The sequence below is a fragment of the Ictalurus furcatus genome, chromosome 8, assembly GCF_023375685.1.
Source record: "Ictalurus furcatus strain D&B chromosome 8, Billie_1.0, whole genome shotgun sequence".
In the NCBI taxonomy this organism is placed as follows: domain Eukaryota; kingdom Metazoa; phylum Chordata; class Actinopteri; order Siluriformes; family Ictaluridae; genus Ictalurus; species Ictalurus furcatus.
Genome location: NC_071262.1, coordinates 30,119,741 through 30,142,242, shown reverse-complemented (window position 1 = coordinate 30,142,242; position 22,502 = coordinate 30,119,741). Strand labels below are relative to the sequence as shown.

The window sequence follows — 22,502 nt, the reverse complement described above, 5'->3', positions numbered from 1 at the left end:
AATCATAATTCTTCAAAAGTTCTTCAGTGTCTATTTAAGCACAATATTAATGAATAAAATAGACGTATTAATGAAACCTCAAAATACAAATCAATATTCTTTATTCCACATACATGTATTTTTTCTTCTTAGTTTTTTTTTTTTTTTCTTTGAACTCTTTACAATCTAAATGATTCAACAACAAAATGAGAAACTACCACGAGAAAGCCCAAATTTTGTTAATTGTGGACAAAAATAATGATTAAAAATAAAAGAAAGAAAAGAAGAATTCAGATGATTACACTGTGGATGAGGACATGGACTTTGTCATCGGGTTAGCGTAAAAGAAGAGTAACAGAAAGACAAAATTAGGACAGAAAACCAAGTCCATGTACAAACGTAAACAAATGCAAGAATGTAGATTAAAAAGTCATTACACTGAGTCGGCAGTTTTTTTAGTTTCTAGATATCTAATAAACACTCAACTCAGTGTGTGTATATACTGTGTTTATACACTGAGGTGAGAATTTATTAGATACACCAATGCAGCCACTAATAAAATGGCAACTCACTGTATGTTTTTTTTTTCAATTACTTTTAAATATCCACTTATTCACCTTGTATTATGCAGTTTGAATTCAATGGGCTTTTTTCTTTGAATAATGTCTTTGATATATTTTTAACATTTTTCATTATTATAAACAAATATAGTATTACTGTATAATTTGGGGTTAGATCAACAGCACACACATTCTTCGGGTTAACGTTTGAAAGCCTCCCAAGCCCTTTGTCCTCGGTTCACGAACAGTTTCAAGAGTGGGCCATGGGTAATCCGACAGCAAGAGGAATGGCAGAACTGGCTGACCTTGCATCTTGTGAATATTGCAAATAATAGAAAGTGACTTACATGTTAACATACACATACATAATTAAGTATTACGTACATATATGCGGTGCAGTGGAGAAGGGAAACAGTTTTATGGTTCGTCGGGCTGTAGAAGTGAGAAGGCCAAATTTTGCGAGCCAACAAATAAGGGTAATACTTGAATTTTACAAATCTGTCCTATACACAATTTTTCTTTTTTTTTTTTTAAAAAGTGTCTTTGAATGCATCCTCTTACTAAGAGGGATTCATAGAAATTGAAAATAGTTCATTATTGACACATACTTTCACATATTTTCCTCCTGTTAGAGTTCAGGAAAACATCCGCATGGGTGTTGTGTCGAGGGCACGTGTATATCCTGACATGGCCGGTCCCATCAATGGGTCTGTGTGCATAAATTCCCACTGGTATCGCATTAAATCCACTTAAATCATTTTCATGTTAAAGCGTCGAGGGCCAGAGGTCTGTTCTGCTTCCTCAGGCGAGGCCCCGTTGGACTTGGAGCGTGGCACATACTCTATATCAATGTTGTTTTTGTGCTTTCCTTTGCCCCGACTCCATACAAACAGGAGCAGAAAACAGAACAGGACGACTCCAAGGAATGTGAAACAACCCATGGCTGTAGAAACAAGGATGGTCTTTAGGTCCAGGCCAAAGGTTGTGTTGGGGGTATTGGTGCTGTTGGCAGTAGTACTGTTAGGATCTATGTAGTACTGGGTCCTATTAGCATAGAGTGAGCCCAGACTCTTGACGGCCAAGGACACCATGAGCGTGTCATTTCCAGCTGTGTTAGAGGCCACGCATACATACACACCACCATCTTGAAGCTCCACTGCCTTGATATAGAGTGAGCCATTGTTGTGCACCATTACTCTTCCATGACTCCTGTTGGTCAGATGTCTTCTGCGTGGTGTGACCCAGGAAATGGTGGGTCGAGGAGTCCCCTCGGCACTGCAGTGTAGCTGGGCAGGCTGCCCTTCCTCTACCGACACCAGCTGTGTCCGGTTCTCTCGGATCTTGGGCTTGGTGCAGGTCATGTAGTAGGACAACAGGGTTTCCTTGACCTCCTTGAAAGGGCGCCCGCGGATTCCCTCAGGAGTATTGCATTCAGGTTGCTCTTCTCCAAATGAGATTGAGTGCTGCTTCTGCAGCAGCCACATGAGCCGGCAGTCACACACAAGAGGATTGTCATTGATGAGCAACACTTCCAGAGACTGTGGAGCATGGAAAACACCTTTCTCCAAAGTGTCCAGCCTGTTATGGGACACGTCAAGAAGTCTGAGCCAACGTAGACCCTGGAATGCATAGGGCTCCACAGACACCAGCTGGGCTGCTGCTAATCTCAGCTCACGGAGACGCACCAGGTCCTGCAGAAGACCTCCTTCCACAGTGCGGATGTGGCTGTGGGACAGGTTCAGGTGCGTGAGGTAAGGCATGTGGCGCAGGGCTTGGTACGGGAATGTGGACAGATTGGTGTTGGTGACAGAAAGTGTGGTGAGGTTGAGGCCATGCAAAGTGTTGGCTGGGAAAACATCCAGTGAAGGCCAGTTGTCAATCTCCAGGTGGCGCAGGCGGAATAGTTTCTTGAAAGAGTAAGGTTGGAGGCTGCTGATGCTGAGGTAGCGCATATGCAAGCTCACCAAGTTGTGAAGGTGGGACAGGGCATCTGTTGGCACCATGGTCAGATTACAGCGCTCCAGTGTTAGACTCTCCAGTGAAATCAGGCCATTGAACGCTCGGTGTGAGATATACACCAGCTCATTGTCCCCTACGTCTAATGACTTGAGATTATGCAAATCCTGGAACATGTAATCGACCAGGATGACGATCTTATTGTCACTAATGTCGAGCGTGGTGAGGTTTGAAAGCCCGGTGAATACGCCCAGTGACAGGAGCTTGATGCGGTTGCTCTTCAAACTGAGCGAGTGTAAACTAGAGAGTAAGTTGAAAGCGCCTGGTTCTACGTAGGCAATGATATTGCCACTCAGATCCAGCTCTTCAATGTGTGGGTAGACAGAGAAGTCATCTGGATTGATGGCCTGGATGCGGTTCTTGCTCAGGTCCAGGATACGCGTTTCAATGGGAATGCCGTCTGGTATAGTCGGGTAACGTTTCCTATGGCAGATGACGGAGCGACTTTGGGCAGAGCACTCACAGCGGGAAGGGCAGGCAAGGGCAGAGCCTAAGAAGATGGCCACCAGGGCCAGTCCCAGCAGTGGCTGCCAGCAAGATATAGCTGTGTGCAACATGACTCGACTCAGGCAGTCCACCATTCTGTCACGGCTCTACAGAAGGAGACAGAGAAGAGAAATAATCAAATTTAGTGCACAGAAAATGTAATAATGCACACCAGATAAAGTAGAACATCAGGATTTTCTGCTAGCCATCATGAAGCATTCTTTTAAAACATGCTACATGTCTTTGAGCTAAACTGCTGGCTGCTAAAACAAAGAAAACGGTTATCTCTCTTACATAAAGACCCTGTTGGCACAGCTCCAGATGCATGCTCATACAATGAAATTTAAGCAACTTGTATTTCCACAAAGGACCGAGTTCACGTCAGACGCACACAAACACAAATGAACAGCCTCAGATCTTGCCCATGGGGTCACTCTGTATGTACATGGTTTGATTCATGCTTCTGCGTGAATTCACAGCCATGGGTTTTATTCTCAGTCTGCTCCGAATACATGAAGATGGAAATTAGTGCACTCATGCATCAGCATGACTAGATCTGATTCCTTCATCTAATAGAAAGATGCTTATGTAATATTCCTGTAATATCACGCTCCTTGAATCACAGCAGGACATCAGGTCTTTGGACACTCAAACTTTCCGCTGTCAAGTGAACACTACAGAATCGCTGGACTGTTCATACCACACAATGCTATCACTTGCGATGTGTTGTTTTGTGGATGTAGGTTGGCGTGTACACTAAATGAACGATCGCAGACAAGGATCACAGATCGCACAAGCTTTCACCATGGAGAGATCCCTGATGAATCTTGCATTCCCATGAAAATAAACAAGGGAGCTGTCTATTTTGTACAGAAACAAGAAAAAAAGGGATATAAGAAAAAAAATGTACAAGAGGGATCAGTTGGGGAGATGTGGGCAGCAAAGTTCTTCTGTTCTACAAAGAGAACTCGGGGTATAGTGTGTATCACCAGAGATCATGTAATGTTTGCTTTTATTTTTGCTCTTCCTAACAGTGATTTGGTTTTGACATGTGGAATAACATCTTGTAGTCATTCACAGTATTTAGTAATTCAGTAATTATTGTAGGAAACCATGGCTAGAGTCACGTGGAGTGCTTTTGGCATAAGAGTAACTAAGGATGATATAAGTTGGAAGAGCTTGTAAGGCAACAATAACTTGATGAAAATAACTCCAGTCTCATGGCTGTACCTTTAATAAAGCTGTATTAAAATCTTATAACTTGGAGCTATTTCTAAATTGAATGCAATTCAGTCTGTTGCTTTGAAGTCGTACAAATATCTCGGAAGGGTTAGGGCTGTATTCACTGACGAAATATTTTCGTATCCCGTAAAAAGCTCAGCGTGTGGTGCTGTTATAATACAATAATCATCGACAGGGTGGTGTGATGAAGCAGTGTTATTGGTACTATAGCAGTGATGGCTTGATGGTTAAGGCTCTGGGTTACTGAGCCAAAGGTCAAGGGTTCAAGCCCCTGCAGTGCCAGGCTCTGGGTTACTGGGTGGATGTTTGAGGGTTCAAGCCCCAGCACTGCCAAGCTGCCACTGTTGGGCCCTTGAGCAAGGCCCTTAACCCTTTCCGCTCCAGGGGGGCGCTGTATCATGGCTTTTTATTCAGAATGACACATCATACTTTTTTTTACTACTATTATAAATTGCTAATTAGTTTTTTTTTTCACGTTCCCAAGTCCTTTCCCGGGTCTGACTACTGATTTCGAGTCACATATCTTGCATAATGTGCATAATGGAACTGTTAATGTTATATCCAGCGATTTTAGGCAGCTAAATCTAGCTGAAACTTCAAAACAACCCCTCATTACAGCAGAATGTGTGTCTCCAAATCCACCTGAATGCTTGTGCGAGAGGCAGAGCTTTCTAAACCGACAGGTAACATGACTGACAGACAAGTCGGGTGGTTAGATGTTCGATGTACTGTAGCCTGGTGCCTCACATCATCTTTTTCTCTCCCTCCACAGACACCAGAGATTCTACCCCGAGCAGATATTTTATTCAAGCTCACATTGGAACACGAGGAAAACTTACTAAAAAGTGTGATATTAGCGTACCTTTGAAATTCTCGCAAAATGAAGACAAATATTCCGTAATTCAATTCTAAAATTTCAAGAAAAACCGTGGGTTCGATCAGCAGAATGAGGATAAAGGAGCTTCATATTCCTAAGGCTAAACACACACACACACACACACACACACACACACACACACACACACGGTTATGAACAGCATCGGATATTTCACCAAGTCTAATTTTCATCATGCTGCAGAATAAAACTTGATCTGTCAGAATACAGAAGAATGAAAGCACCAGACGTTCTGCAGCGACTAAATTCGTTCGACTGGGATTTATTTCGACTCTTGTGTAGTTAAAATAGAACGTAAGTCGATCTGTCAACTCTTCGTTCGTTAGGTTTCCTACTGGAGCTACAAGGCTAATTTAGCATGGTGCATTAAATCTGCATGGGTAAATTATAACGCACGGCAAGGCGCTAGGTTTAATTTTACAAAGAAAAATGTGTGACTAGGCTGCTGAGGCAACGGCTGCTATTACAGAAGTAGCATAAGAAGTCCCATAACATTACGTGTAGCTACACACAGATAAAAATGGTCATTATTTTAAATCAATAGAAAAATCTTCATTGTGGACAGATTGCTGTGGTGACTTTGTTTCAATACACAGTGATTAGTGTCAGTGATTAGTTTCCTGTAACAGCGTGGCATTTTACTTCTCCTCACCGAGCACTGTTTTGACACAGCCGTAATGACGTGAATAAATAAAGCCCGTTTTCCATCAAGTTTCATATGAAATTCATTATTATTTTATAATAAAAAAAATCAACTGCTAAGTACACACGCACACGCACACACACAGACACAAACACACACACAAACACACACGCAGCCTCAACAACTCATCTTGTGTCGCATACTTCTCTAAATTTATCCAAGCAGTGAAATAAACAAAAAGCATATACTTTAATTATGACTTTCAAAGTAGTCCCATTAGAGTTTTGTTTATTAGAATGGCTTCTGAGGACCTTTACAGTGGATTGGTTCTCTCAGGTGACCAATCTGGAAAAAAAAAAAAACCTGTGGGCGGGGTCATAGCAATTTTTAATGCGCTGGAGGCAAATGTCACTAATGCAGTGCTTAATAGCCATTTCGATAAATAATACTTCATTCTTATAGGATGAGACGTGTCATTTTCCTCCCATGTAAACACTAAATCTTGGACTTTAAAATTCTCCATCAATAATAAAGAAGTCTGTTAAGTTCTGGTCTGTAAAGTAAGGTCCATTAAGGAACTTTCAACATGGTAAATTAGCTTGTTAAGATTTGTAATCAGCTTGTTAATTTAGCGAGCTAGTTAAGTTTTGTAAATTAGCTTGTAAAATTAGCTAGCTAGTTAAGTTTTGTAAATTAGCTTGTAAATTTAGCGAGCTAGTTAAGTTTTGTAATCTAGCTTCTTAAATTAGCTAGCTAGTTAAGTTTTGTAAATTAGCTTGTAAATTTAGCGAGCTAGTTAAGTTTTGTAAATTAGCTTGTAAATTTAGCGAGCTAGTTAAGTTTTGTAATCAGCTTGTTAAATTAGCTAGCTAGTTAAGTTTTATAAATTAGCTTGTAAATTTAGCGAGCTAGTTAAGTTTTGTAATCTAGCTTGTTAAATTAACTAGCTAGTTAAATTTTGTAAATTAGCTTGTAAAATTAGCTAGCAAGTTAAGTTGAATAAATTAGCTTGTAAAATTAACAAGCTCGTTAAGTTTTGTAATCTGGCTTGTTAAATTAGCTAGCTAGTTAAGTTTTGTAAATTAGCTTGTAAAATTAGCTAGCAAGTTAAGTTGAATAAATTAGCTTGTAAAATTAACAAGCTCGTTAAGTTTTGTAATCTGGCTTGTTAAATTAGCTAGCTAGTTAAGTTTGATAAGCTTGTAAAATTACTGTAAAGCTTGTAGAAGTGTATAGCTTGAAAAAGTGACTTAGCATTAATTCCAAAAAGTTCATTAACATTAGCTAACCAGCAAGCCAAATGCTAGTTTTGTCTGATTTAGCAGAACATTTCCCTGACGACTGACTGCTTAGCGGGCGAGCCAATCATGCAAAATTGGAGAAAATCAGAGAGGCTGGTGAGGGAATGACTGTTTATAGCTGCTATAATGTAAATGAGAACAGGGACTAACTTGTTTGTTGGATGTTCCATGACATTAAGCAGATAAAAAATATATATATATTATGGCACATCACTCTTAATGTCATTCAAAACGAACTGTAATTGTTATAAGAAAATAGCTCTGGGGTGGTGCAGTAACTCCGCTTCAGCATACCGTCCCATTACTGATTATTTTCCTAAAACAGCACGACACCGAGTGTTTTATTCTTTACATCATCACAAAGTCAAATTGTGTTTATAGTTAGCACTTAACATGTGAACGCTCGATGAAGGGCAATGTTGTTTTAATAGTTTTTATTTGTATTCTTTAGAATGTATTGATATTCATATATACAGTGTAGAGTGTGCAAGGAGAAGCCTTTGGTCTGTAGATATAAAATGATAATGTGTAATAATGCACAATCCGAGTTATTGACTCAGACACACTCACTCGGCTTCACTCCAGTCTATAAATGTTTATCACTGTACTCCATTTAACAGTGCACGCCCCTTAATGATGAATTAAAAGAGAAAATAAACACAAGGCAATAAAACAGCGATATAAGAGATAGCCCTTTTATTTTACTGTACAATATTTCACAGATGAGTTGTGCACTTTAGTCTGGAGGGTCACATGCTTTTTTTTTTCTTTCCCTTGGACTTAAAGTGAGGAGAAAATGCACATCACAGAAATTTCACGATTGAGGAGGTTTCATGATTGTCTTGCCACACTAGTGATGTTAGTGAGAGTGAGGTCATCTGGGTTCAACGAAGTCCATGCAGTAATATGCAGTAATCAGCAGTAAAGCTTAAAAAAACTTGTTCTTTTCTCATGAAGCGCCATGCTGAGTCACATGATCACATGAGTCACTAAAGTCAATCATAAATAAAGCACAAGTTCCTTTATATACACAATAATAGGCCATTTTATTAGGTATATATTATATATAGGTGACGCTGTAAGTGTACAGTTATTGACTGTTTCTCATTTATTATTAACACACAATTTAACACACAGTTCCTCTAACACATGGTTCCTCTAACACAGTTCCTCTAACACACGGTTCCTCAAACACACAGTTCCTCTAACACATGGTTCCTCTAACACACAGTTCCTCTAACACACAGTTACTCTAAGACACGGTTACTCTAACACACAGTTCCTCTAACACACAGTTACTCTAAGACACGGTTACTCTAACACACGGTTACTCCAATGCTTGATTCCTTTAACCTTCAGTTTCTTTAACACTTGGTTCCACCAATACATGGTGTTTTCAGCACATTTCCTCCAACCTACAGTTTCTGTAACACATAATTTCTCCAACACACAGCTCCCTGAACACACAATTTCTCTAACAAATAGATCCTCGAACGCACTGTTCCAACAACATGTTTCCTCCAACACATAGTTCCTCCAACGCACAGTTCCTCTAACACACAGTTCCTCTAAGACACAGTTCTTTCAACACAGTTCCCCCAACACACGGTTCATCCAACACACAGTTCCTCTAAGACACAGTTCTTCTAACACAGTTCCTCTAAGACACAGTTCTTCCAACACAGTTCCCCCAACACACGGTTCATCCAACACACAGTTCCTCTAAGACACAGTTCTTCCAACACGCAGTTCCTCTAAGACACAGTTCTTCCAACACGCAGTTCCTCTAAGACACAGTTCTTCCAACATGCAGTTCCTCTAAGACACAGTTCTTCCAACATGCAGTTCCTCTAAGACACAGTTCTTCTAACACAGTTCCTCTAATGCATGGTTCTTCCAGCACACAGTTCCTCTAAGACACGGTTCTTCTAACACAGTTCCTCTAAAACCCGGTTCGCCCAACACACCTTTCCTCTAACACTACGTTCTTCCAACACGTGACTCCTCATTGTATTGACACAGCTCCTGTTGATCTATCCATGGAAAGGGACCAGCCTAAATCATTAAAGGTTCTTTGGTTGTCCCTTTGGCGGAACCAATTAACATTCTGTGTAGAGTCGATTCAGAGTCAAATTGATTTCTTGATAGAGTTCAAGTGGAAGCGGAGGCCACACACTCTTGGAGTAGTGTGATTGCTGTGTGCCGACGGAACCATACTGAGTGGGAGAACACAGCATGTGGTGCGACATCAATGACGGCTTATTGGTTAAAAGTGATCAGAAGGTTGTGAACTCAGATCCCATCGTTGCCTCCCTGCAAGTTAGTCTCATAACCTTCATCTGATTTAGATAAAAGCTTCAGCAAAATACAGTTGCAATCAAAATGATTCACCCCCCAGTGCAAATCAGGTTTATTGTCAAAATGTACAGACTTTCAGATGTTTGCAACGAACAAATCAAACAAAAGCGTGTGAAGCACAACGAATCCTTCAAGTGGTTTCCCCAAATTCAATTGAAAATGCAACTTATGATGATTTCTCCAGTCTCAAAATTATTCAACTTCCTGAATAGATATAGAATCCCTCACACCAGCACAGATATGCAGAACAGGTGTTGTCTCAAACACACCTGATGCAATTAATCAAGGGCTTCATTAGCTGCACCAGGTGTGCTTGAGTTGGAACACATGAAATACCTGAACTGGCTAGACGCAGAAAATATATGAAATACCTGGACGGGGCAGAAAAAGGAAGCTATCGACGGCTCCAAGCAGATTTGTGAGAAGGCAGGTTGTGAAAAACCCTCGAGTGACTGTAAAAGACCTGCAGCAAGACCTGGTGTAACAGGCACTGAGGTTTCAGTGAGCACAGTAAGGAGCATACTAAACACAGAAGGTTTCCCTGCCAGAACTCCAAGACGTTCACCACTACTGACCCAAAAGCACAAGAAAAGTCGCTCAAAATCATATAAATAATCCACAGAAGTTTTGAGATTCTGTTCTGTGGAATGAAGAACTCTGTCCACAGTCGAGCATGGTGGAGGCTCGGTGATGCTCTGGGGCTGCTTTGCATCCTCTGGCACTGGAAACCTGCAGCGTGTGGAAGGCGAGATGGATTCATTGAAGTATCAGGAAATCCTAGAAGAAAACGTCATTCCGTCTGTGAGGAAGCTGAAGCTTGGGAGTCATTGAACCTTCCAACAGGACAATGATCCCAAGCATACCTCAAACTCCACCAAGGCTTGGTTGTAGAAGAAGTCGTGGAAGATTCTACAGGGCCATCACGGTCACATGACTTGAAGCCCATAGAAAATCTCTGGTGGGGTTTGAAGTAGGCGGTTGCAGCACACAAACCCAAGAATATTACTGAACTGGAGGACAATGCTCATGAGGAACGGGAGAAGATTCCTCAGGAACGCTGCAGAAGATCTGCATCTCGTTTGCAGCAGGTCATAACAGCAAAAGGAGCTCTACTGAGTACTAAAGATGCTCGCCATGAAGGGGGTGAATAATTTTCAGACTGGAGAAATCATTATAAGTTGCATTTTCAGTTGAATTTGGGGAAACCGCTTGAAGCATTCGTTGTGTCGAACTATTTCAGTGGCTTTTGTTAGATGTGTTCATCGCAAACAGCTGAAAGTCTGTACATTTCGACAATAAACCTGATTTGCAATGGGGGGGGTGAATAATTTTGATTGCAACTGTATTTTAGTCAGTTATAATTCCATAATTTTGTGTCCTTGTTCTTGAACACAAGCACACAGATGGTTCAAAGCAATTTTTTTTTCCCCTCATAGTGCTGGACCTTGTTTCACCTTTAACTGTGAATACGGTTATTCAGAGCACTGTGGTTAAGGGACTGTAGTTGCCTGGATACGAGCGTGGCCGTGTATTTCGCGAGTGTATTGATTGTAGCCATCTGTGAGAGGTTTTAGCGTGGAGCGCTTTGGATGCTCATCAAATTCCTTTTTAGAACACATGAAAAAAAGTACAGAATATTTTATTTATTAAAAAAAGGTGAATAAGACAACCTCATTTTCATCCCTGACCCCGTTCCCCGATCCTCCTTCCACCAAGGCTGGTACATGATAACCTTGGAAAATGTACAATTTTTATATTCTACAAATTAAATTCAGAAAAAATAAGACGATGCTGCCTGAAATGGAGTGCAGAACCTGACCTTCATCAATGCTCATAAATGTCAAGCGTTCCTATCTTCCCGAGCTGATTGTTTACTTCTTTATTGCTCACATTCATGTGCTGTCAACCAACCAAAATGCCACACAACTATCTAAACACTTCTAAAACTCTCGACGCAGGCTACGCTTATCCGTCAGACGCCCGGGACGTCATAGAGCTCCTGCCCCAACCGGCTTCTACGCTTTGTGGGTTAAAATAGAGCTTAGCACTGTTCCCGAACCTCTCTGCCATTTTCGCTCAGCCGGTGTTGGGCTTTAGATAACGAACGCAGCCCCTGTGCAATCAAACAACAAAAGCTGTTCTGTGAAATCGGAGAAACCCGTATCTCCACACCAAGGTTCTCTGGTTTTGTTTGATGTGACTCTGCAGCACTCGGCACTTCATCTGGACAGTGTTACACTCCTGGATGTGTTTTGTTTACTCTGCAATGAAGAAAATTCACTTTGAGAGCAACTCAGCAATCCAGCCATGACCGGATGGAATAAAATCATGCTAATGAGATGGGATTAATCATCTGGAAATAAAACAGACCAGAGCACAGAGCTCTGTCAATGGTCACTCACTGAACATCAGCAGCACGGCCTCGAGATCCAAGCTGTGGCCGTTCAGCAACTAAAACTGAAATCATAATCACAACACTAAATGTAATAAAAATCAATTGAGTGTACGCATATGGAAGTTTACAGTTCTGGATTTAGCATCCCACTAACCGAGCAGTAAATGAATAGCCGAATAAAAGGTCTCGGTCAGTCATGAAACTCATAATACCAGAGCTATCGTCTACGACATAAAAAGAAATGAGGCAGATTTGATGTGTGTAAAGGTGCAGCGGATTGAAGAGGCCGATAAGCAAAGGAAGGCGTAGTAAATAGGTTTATTGTTGTGTTACAGTGTTCGAAGCATGGGCGAAAAGGTGATAATAAACACCTATCTGAGTGGACACATGGACTATAAACTGGAACAGACTCTGTTTTTATCCCCAAATGACAGAATAAACTCCTTATCCCTGAATGTCGAGGGTGTATAAGTGGTAGCTCGGTGGTGAAGATGCTGGACTACTGATCAGAAAGTCATAAGCTCAAATCCCAGCACTGCCAAGCTACCACTGCTGGCCCCTTGAGCGAGGCCCTTAACCCTCAACTGCTCAGGTGTATAAATGAAATAAATGTAAGTCGCACCGGATGAGGTATGTAGCCTTATGAACCCTTCCGTTACCTAAATCATTCAAACTACAAAGCATGATGTCCGAATGTAATTCTGCTTATCATTATTCAATTTTATGTCAGAATCTATCAACTGACTCAGGTGTAACGGTCTATGTAGGTTCATGCCACTTCATAAACCCTTCCGGAGTCTGTTTATGAAGATGTCATGTAGTCTTATGAACTCTATTGTCATTAGGTAAAGTGTTACACAACTTTATGCCAATTAAAATCTGCCACTTGACATAAATGTTGCTGCTGATATACTGTAGGTTTATGTCACTTGTCCAGAAGGGTTTATGTGGCCTTATGAACCCTGCCATTAGATGAAGTGCGACAGCACGGATGAATACATTGTACAATATTTAAACGCTAGTTTATTTTAAAATCGATGGAAGTGTAAACAACGTCACCGGGAATGAAACTAAACTAAACATGAACTAAAACCGTCACGTCGAGTGAAAAACCGCTGCAGAGTTCTCAGGTCTTTATTACACAGCTGTCATTTAGTGCCCATTTCCTGCCTCTGTAGGTGCCATTAATGAGCCTTTATCACAGCTGTATGGTTTGTAATCTCCAGAACATTTGTACTTTGAGCACTTTGTGGCGTTAGAAGCCACATAAAAGCTCCTCGCACCTGTCAGATCAGGTAAAGACGTCTTTATTCAGCAGGCAAAGTAAGCTATCTCTGCTTTCTCATCAGCATAATTACGAGGGAAAATTATTAAATCATCACTTTATTTTAATGAGCCTCATATCGTCTAATGGCGCCACCCCAAAGGAAAGATGTAATTAACTGGCAGGTTAAAGCAGTGAAGGAGTGCGCCATTAACCTGCAGTGTTTTCAGCGACGGTGTGTTTTTAATCCAGTCGTAATGAGAAGTCAGGCTAGAATGATTTCACGGCTTATCGCTTATGAAGGAGCAGCTGCAGATGAAGGTTTAAGTTCGCTAATTGTAGCACGGTTCCTCTTTTGTTTTCTTATTGTACGGGTTCGAGGGCTAAGTACTTAATAAGGCAAGGTGTAGTGAGTTTAAATATAAATGTACAGCGTGTGCAAAACGCTTATTCATCATGCTGTGCTTATCACAAAAGACTTTGTTGGGATTTTTAAAATAATATTATAATGTAAAAAAAAAAAAAAAAACATTCAATATTTAAAAAAATAATATATATTTTATTATTCATAACTGTATAAATAGCTCGAGTCTCTGATTACAGTGCCTAATAATAATAAGTCTGAATTTATTTATTTATTTATTCATTTATTTATTATTTTGGAACTAGAAAGCTAGTCTCTTCCTACAGTGCCTAATAGTAATAAAAAAAAATACATAAAATATTTTACAAATTTAAAAAAGTATATATGTTTTTGATGCATTTATTTATTTATTTATGCATATCTATCTGTCTGTCAGTCTCTCTTTATCTCTCTCTCTCTCTCTCTCTCTCTCTCTGTCTATCTATCTATATTTATTTTATTACATATTATATTGTTTTTAGTTAAAAACCTTCAGTTTCTTTCTACATAGACCAGTAATAATAATAATAATAATAATAATAATAATAATAATAATAAAATATGTAAAAAGTCTTTCTCTTTTAATTTACTTGGGTGATTGATTGATTGATGTCATTGATTGAACCCAGCTGGCAGCTCAGCTATTTTATTATTATTATTATGATTATTATTATTATTATTACTATTATGTTTTCTTAATTTCTAAAGAATCAAATCGAGCGAGTATTTTACCTAAGCTTTTTTATTTCTCGAAACGCTTCACAGCACAGAGATGAAATTAAACCGGAAAAGTGTGAGAATCGAATTAATAGCAGTTTCACAGGGAGCGCGAGTGTATAAAGTGTTATACAGTGAACTCGCTCTCAATGCGAAACTGGCATTAATTAGACTGTTATTCAGTCTACACTCATTCAGTCCTAGAAATTCAGCCAGTAAATAAACTGCAATGTAGTGCATAATTATTGTGGTGTAAATTGATGTAAAAAGTACAACAGCAACAAAAAAACCCAACACGATTTAATTCAATTTACACTTCAGTCTAGACTCGTGAGGAAGAACGAAAGTGTTTCAGTGAGTGCTGGAGTGATGGACAGAGTCGTTCACTGAGAGACAGACGCATGAAAAACACAAATTCCTCTTTCTGTTCTTCTTCACTTCCTCTCTCTCTCTCTCTCTCTCTCTCTCTCTCTCTCTCTGTCTCCCTCTCTCCCTCTCTCTCTCTCTCTCTGTCTCCCTCTCTCTCTCTCTCTCTCTCTCTCTCTCTCTCTCTCTCTTTAACAGTTTTTGTCTGTGAGTATTTATTTAATGCGACGTAGCTTTAGGGAACGCTAATGCAACTTAGTCTAAGCTCTCGGGCGTATTTTATAATTAGACATGTCCGAATTAAACTCTAACAACCCCCGCAGTGAGGATCACAGACCTGAGAGACAAATAAAGTCAGTAAAGAGTATTTACATTTAATGTTTGTAAAACTAGTTAGTTCCTATTCCTATTCACTTATGTTATAACGGATATAATCAGTCATTCCCTCGCGAGACTCTCTTTTTTTCTCTCTGTTGAAGTTAATGAGACAAAAACTTCAACAAAAACCGCAAAAGAAGCATAAACTCCTCTGTCCTGAAAATGTCGGGAAACTTGAAGGGAACCCCGACTATGAAGACTTGTATGGCTTATTAGATTAACGCTGACATCCGCTATATAAATGCGCTGTACATAAACACTCTAGATGTCAGCTTTAAAAAAATAAATAATTAAATAAATAAATCCTTGCAGTCGTAGGCCGCCGTTGCCGTTTGTGTTGCAATTCATTCTGGGTCGTGACGTCAAATGATTGCAACGGTCTCGATTCTCCAGCGATATAAACATGTCTTCAGCCTTTTCTATTTGAACCCGAGAGTAATATAAGCGTGGAGGCTAATATAGAAGACCTTACTCACAATGTACATCAGAATGAGGACGATCAAAGAGGAGAGGAGGCGAGAGTGGCGCAAAATCCGTGGTGTCTGTGCGGAAACTGCACGTCTACGCCGCCCGAGAGTGTTTGTCGTTCAAGGTAAGCATACGGCTTAAACTAATCGTTTTATGATGAAACGTCTTCTAATATTATCTCTCAGCTATTATCTCGCCGGCGTATACTTAATCCTGGTAAAATTCCGACAGCCACCAGCGTGCTCTCGCCATGTTATGAGCAAATCTATGCTATCTACACAGCTTCTGTGTGTATGAAGGTACTCGTGTCTTTGGAAAGCTAAGATTCCTGTGAGTCGCTTGATATAGACTGTTTTGCGATACAATCACAACAGGGGCTATCAGCGTGTCTGTCAGACCACCAACATACAAACAAACACTTACAAAACGGAGGCAACTCGCCTCATATGAAACCTCTGATTGTAATCCACTGATCCATAACATCCTGACACACCGGCAAAGGTCCAAACAATCCAAGTATGCAAAAATATTTAGTCCAGCTTTCAAAAGAGACCAAAACCATGCATGTGCTCCAAATGGTTTAAGAACAGCTTTAATTTTATTTTGGGTATGCCTTGGCTAGTCGTTATAGGCTAATTTTACAGAAGCGTTACGTTATGAGAATATACAGAAGAAAACACACTGTTACGAAACGGGACTGGAGGCGGATGCAGGTGCAGGTCACAGTCTTTATTAGACACAAAACTCAGGATTAAAGTAAACGCGGTCTTCACCGGGAAACGAGAACATTCGAGGCATGGAAAACAAACGCAACTACTGATCCAAACAATACTAACAAGGATCAACCAAAGACACGGTATAATACTCAGCCATGTGCTCAGTCACCCAGGCATTTAAATAAAGAACATCATTAACTCAAAGCATGGACACCTGGGGCAAATTAAAGTCACTTAACACAAAATGCTCAATCGGGAAGCGAGCGAACAAAAACAGTGTCACGTGACTCATCCGGAGCCGAGCCAGTGCCCTCTGCTGGCCGTGGCGTAACACACACTAACAAGATGCTTACGGGTTTGATTATATTTACAGATACCTGCTGTATCACAGCACACAGGAACTGGAAAATTACAGCCAAAAACAGCACAGCATGGCGTTCTTTTCCCGCTACGGGGGCTAGAAGCTAATTCCTCTGAGTGCTCAAGTGCAGCCATTTTACGTCATCGACTCAGAGTGCACTGCGCATGTCACGTAATGGCGACCTCCGTAGGTTAAAATATGTATTAAATATTAAGGATTTTTAAAGTAATGAATACAATTCATGTGTTTCTAACAACGTATTTTAGTAAAAGAGGGCAATTACTGCGTGTTACGGCCTAGAAGTCTCCATAGTCGGGGTTCCTTTTAATTTACAGCTTTACCTCTGACTGTTACAAAGCGCTGACACTGGAGACTCCTTCCATACCGTGTTCATGATTAATCTGAATATAAGTCCCTGTGATTGAGCTGTTACTATAGAAACAAAGCGCATTGATACATATAAACATGCGCTACAGTCAGAGCTGCTGTTCTGACCAATCAGAATGCAGTCAGAGAGGTTTGATCTGGATCTGAATCCTTCATCCTGATGGAACGTAGTAGTAAATAATATGTAAGAGGTCACATGTCAGGCTGAGGGGCGGGGCTAACAGCCATGACTGTAATTATAGCTTGATATCGTTGGATGGATGGATGTTGTATTACATGGTGTTTTTGTGTCTCGTGATTAGTAAAATGGTGGACGGAGAACATTCCGAGCCTGAAGCGTGTGTTTCCTGCAGCGTGAGGCGAAGGTGCCGAACGTCTCCGAGCTTCCTTAAGGCCACGACTCGGAGTGATACAGTCATAAGACTATTTTCCTCATGACTGCTCCAGCTAATGTAATTCATCAAGTTAATGTGGCACGGAAAAGTGTGCATACGCATATAAACACACACACACACACACACACACACACACACAAGGAACACAAGCATGAAGAATAATATAGGGAAAAAAAGCATAAATCACCATACGATTACAATTAATTACAGTTAATTGTTTAAAATAAAGACATTAATGAAGAAAGAAAGAACACGTTACGAGAAAGACAGAAAAAAAGAAGGAGAAGAAAAACACCGAAAATGAACAAGACAGAAACAAGAGAGCAGGAAGCTGGAGAAAGAGATGAAGAAAAAGACGAAGAGAAGAACAGACACACGTATACATGTAAGTGTGTGTGTGTGTGTGTGTGTGTTTGTGTGTGTTGTATATTTGCTTTTCTATGTCAGCTGAGAAAAGTAACGCTGATGATTCACACACTCATAACTTATGTTCTGAGACGACGGCGGCGTGTCGTTCTGCAGCTCGGGGAAAAGAAACGCGTCGAAAAAAGGACAAAACGCAGCTAGGTTGGAAAGTCAACAACCGTAAATGTTGATTTTTTTTTTTTTTACATCACATTCAAACACAATGCACTTATTAAGAAGCTGCAGGAATTTATTTCATCACGAATCCGGTCATTTCTCTGAGTAAGGACACACTTCCAGCAAACTCGAAATAAAAGCTACCTAGAGAAGGTTCCTGGTAGAACTGCATTCAGAATTTAAGTGTGTGGATTCTCCTACAGAGTATGGACGCTGTTAGATCCGAAACTTCTTCAGTGTTCTCACATTATAAGATCCATCCATCCATCCATCCATCCATCTTCTATACCGCTTGTCCTTTTCAGGGTCAAGAGGGGGAACCTGGAGCCTATCCCAGGGAGCATGGGGCACAAGGCGGGGTACACCCTGGACAGGGTGCCTATCCATCACAGGACACAATCACATACACACTCACACACCCATTCATACACTACGGACACTTTAGACACGCCAATCAGCCTACCATGCATGTCTTTGGACTGGGGGAGGAAACCGGAGTACCTGAAGGACATTAAAAGATATAATCAAATATTTACAAAAATGTGAGGGGTGCACTCACTTTTGTGAGATACTGTATGTTATATATTTAGAGTATACACACGGTGTGTATGACGAATGCAGAACAAAAAAAAAACCCAAAACTTCCCAGTGTTTAATTAAACCTGTCGAAGTTTTCTGTAAGAAGTTATTTAAGTAGTCTCCAAATATCAGTGCTTTGTAACAAAAGATAAGCTTTCCGACGTCTTCAGGACAGACGAGTTCCATCCACATGTCAGCTCCAGAGGGATCTCCGTAAAGATGAGCCAATTACAGTTAATTAATCCCAGAAGAGTTTAAGGCAAACAGAAACTGAGTAAAGGGTTAATGACCTCATCACTCAGCAATCTCACCATGCTCTTACACCTGGATTTTTATTAGGTGACCTACAAAGGGTACTCTGAAGGGACCCGGGCGCTATAGCGTTGACCCTGAGCTGGATTAGCTATCGATTAGTCCTCATTCTCGACACTGAAATAAAAAAAACATGTGAAGAGGAGATTAGGAAAGTGGGTGGACAGATCGCCGATCCTTGTCTTCGTAACGGTTTGATCAATATGGCAATATTACAGGATGAATACAGCGTGACCGCCAGCGCCCGAGTGTCTCTCTTACTTCTCCGCCAAGTCTTTCTCAGCTGAAGAAATCGCATCTGACGTAATTGATTTTGCTCGTTTGTTTAACATTGAAAAAGGAGTTCTCACGCACGCATGCACGCCCGCACTTTCGCCGATTCCCTCACTGTTTGCTGACACGAGCAGCGTGTGAAATGATAATACGGCGTGATTCAGAGTTTAACAACTCCATTCCGCCTGAGAAAACTTCTGATTCGTGGAGGACGGAATAAAAACGCGGAGTCGGAGAAAATACGATGCCAAAGATAAAAACAAACTGATCAGCCAGGTGTCGGAAGGTTTTTTTAAATTCTGCACTGGAGTCATAATGTACACTTAATCTCATTTATTAGTCTTTCAGCTCATAAAGTATGTAAATATATATATATATATATATATATATTTTCATGCCCAAACTGAATTGAAAATTCACAAATGTTTTTACTGATTTTCTTAATACCTGTATGAGTATGTTAACCATCACCAATCACACACACACACACACACACACACACACTCACAAAAGAATTCCAAGCTCATTGACAGCACATTTACATTTATGCAGTAACGAACATTCCAGTAATGCAGCTCGGCCACCGCGGCGCATCGGCTGCCACGGACACGCACTAATCCCTCCTCCTTTTACGAGGGCGCCATTACTTTTGTCCTGATTGATTGGATTTGTTTTGGTCGTTGTTAAGTCATTAATAGGAAAAGAAAATACGTGGGCGTGTAATTGAAATAAACGTGATATAAACAGTGAATTATTCGTTTATAAAATCTGCACCAACTCGTCGACAATTATACGATTGGAAGATAGAGGTTCATGTTTATACATAAATTTACATAACCTTAGAAGGGAAACATAGAATACGAATGCGTTTCATAACAAACTTGGACACCTCAATTTTCGTGCAAGTGCTCCTGCGGACAATTTAAGAATAAATTAAAATATACGAGATGCACAATCTAGCTCAGTCTGTATTAATATATATATATACATATATATATATATATATATATATATATATCCAAATTAAACGTGAACAATGTATATTCCCATCTGAGACGTTTCTATCACACACACACACGAGCTCCACCTTCAGACTTTAAGCCACGCCCCCAGCAGAGTGTAACCCTGAGGAAGAAGGAAATAATGATTCTGGGTTCAGGTTTTTACATTATGAATGATTTTATCTCCTTCAGTCCATGTGTATATAACTGTGTGACATACAGCGAGTGTGAACAATTCCACAAGAAACAAAACAACGATTTCCAACACCACACAGCCGTCTATATTTAGTGAGGTGATTAATTATCCTCACGTTGTTTCCTGCTCTCCTGTTTATTGCCTGCTGAATTATTCATGCGCTCGGCCTTTCGCTTCCCCCGCTCCCTCCGTCACACTCTGTTTTTCTCAGCGTGAATGAAAAATCAAACATGAAGACAATAAAGCAGAGAAGAAAAATAGTGGAACAGGGAGGTAATAAGAAAAATAAAAGAGTTCTCGGAACGTACGTTGCGGCGAGTTAACAGTCTTTCTGGTCTAAATTGGGGGAAAAAAAGTAAATGATGTTTCATTCCACGAGGTCCCTGAAGATACGGGATTGTGCTGTATTATAGACTGATGAATAATTAAAGTGAAATGTATGAGGTTTGACAAATCTTCAGTGCTCTCATTACAGCTTGTCAGTGATGGTGTAAATAACATTTCGTTATGCCGTTATAGGAAAATAATAAACAAGCAACGTGACGTTTAACAGCCTAACGTTGATTATTTTCCAAAAATAGCACTTTGCAAAAATGCCACAGCAATTTGCCAATGAATGCAATTTTTTTTTTTTTGTTAATTAAAGAATGACACGCCATACTTTTTAAATTTTTTTTTTTTTATCCATTTATACTTACAATGATTTTCATGCAACGTGGACTTTTAATTTTTTTATTTTATTTTAAAAAGCACCTACGTTATGTTCCCAAACAGAAGATCTTGGGAACGCCTGCTCTAATGGTTCTACATAGGTGTGACATTTTCTCTTACAGTTTGAGTATACTCTTAGAAAAATGGTTCCTTAACCGTTTTACCTTTGTAAAGGGGTTCTACTTGGAGTCTTTTCTAAAGAACCCCTTAAACTTCTCTTATACATTCCTAGAAATAATAACCCTTCGAGTGTTCTTTGGACAATGAAAGACTCTTGAAAGACTATCCTGAAAGCAGGTTCTTGGGATATTTTGGAATGGGGAAGCACCGAGATGTATGGTTCTATGTAGAACCTTTACGAGTTCACCCGAGGGACATTAATGGTTCAAGATGTAACCTTTTTCTTACAGTTCGAGTACACACTTAGCAAAAAAAAAAGGTTCCTGTAGGGTTTACGGATGGATAACGTTCTACGTGGACTCCTCCCTGAAAGCAAAGCTATCTGTCATGCTTAAAGAACCCCTTTTCTTCTGAGAGTGTATCTAAAGTTTCATGTTGTCAGCTTTACTGGAATTGTGTGCAGACACGAGGAAGGAAGTCGATACTGTGGTTTGAAGACAAGACAGGAAAAAAGCTTCCCGAATGATCTGCGCCTGAGTTAAAGAACCTCACCAGTTCCTGCGTGAACTCATTGGTCATGCCTGCTTTATTTATTGATGTCCATTAGATGGACCTGATACTTCACTGTCTTCTCCAATGTAAGCCAAAAGGCCATTTTCAGCAAACAACAAAGCGAGCGATGGATTTTTGTGCAGGAAAGAGACGGGGATGGATTGTATCAACGTAGCGCAGAAGGAGAAGAAAGATACCGCAGCCCGAGAACGCAACCGTTGTAATGAAGCTCTATACAGGATTAAACACCGTGTTGGAGGAAAATAAGCAATGATGGAGTGGCGTGAAACGTGAAGAAGAAACGTGAAGAAGTCGGAATGTAAAGTTGCAGCTTTACCTCCGACTGTTACGAAGCGCTGACACTGGAGACTCCTTCCTTATACGTTAAATAAGCATATTTATAGAAAAGAACTAAGAATGCCTGCTGGCCAATCAGAAGCCAGAACACAACAGTGGTGTAAATATAAAGAACGAGGCCTATGGAGAAGATGGACTTCTCTCAGTCTGTCAGTGTTCAACTGTTAATCCATCAGCTCAGCCATTCCTCAGTCTAAAATTGAAAGCTCTCGTCACTGGGAGTTAACAAGAGCAGGAAGTTCTGCTGGTGTGAAACGTGTAATTGCCTGGCATGGGACACTGGCTGGTAGAGTGTACGCTGATATAATGATGAGCAGACTGGACAGAATTACCCAGGAGGCTCGTGTTTGTACGGTTTTGTCCCATAAATTCTGAGGAACAGTTTTCTCTTTGTGCTTTGAAGAATAACCCAAATATCCTCTTCAGGTCAAAATGACCTGCTTTACATTTTCACTAGAAGGGGGACGACACAGATCTTTATTTTATTTT

At 40.3% G+C, this 22,502-nt stretch overlaps 1 protein-coding gene across 2 annotated transcripts in view; it reads right to left on the bottom strand.

Moving 5' to 3' along the window:
• Nucleotides 1-1,288: 1,288 nt before the first annotated feature.
• lingo2 (leucine rich repeat and Ig domain containing 2) overlaps nucleotides 1,289-22,502 on the bottom strand; it is a 290,394-nt gene continuing 269,180 nt past the window's right edge. For both annotated transcript variants that reach the window (XM_053631972.1, XM_053631973.1), the window contains one exon: nucleotides 1,289-3,148. In XM_053631972.1, the coding sequence (XP_053487947.1) occupies nucleotides 1,289-3,136 (1,848 nt within the window). In that variant the 5' untranslated portion in view covers nucleotides 3,137-3,148. The remainder of the gene's footprint in view (nucleotides 3,149-22,502) is intronic.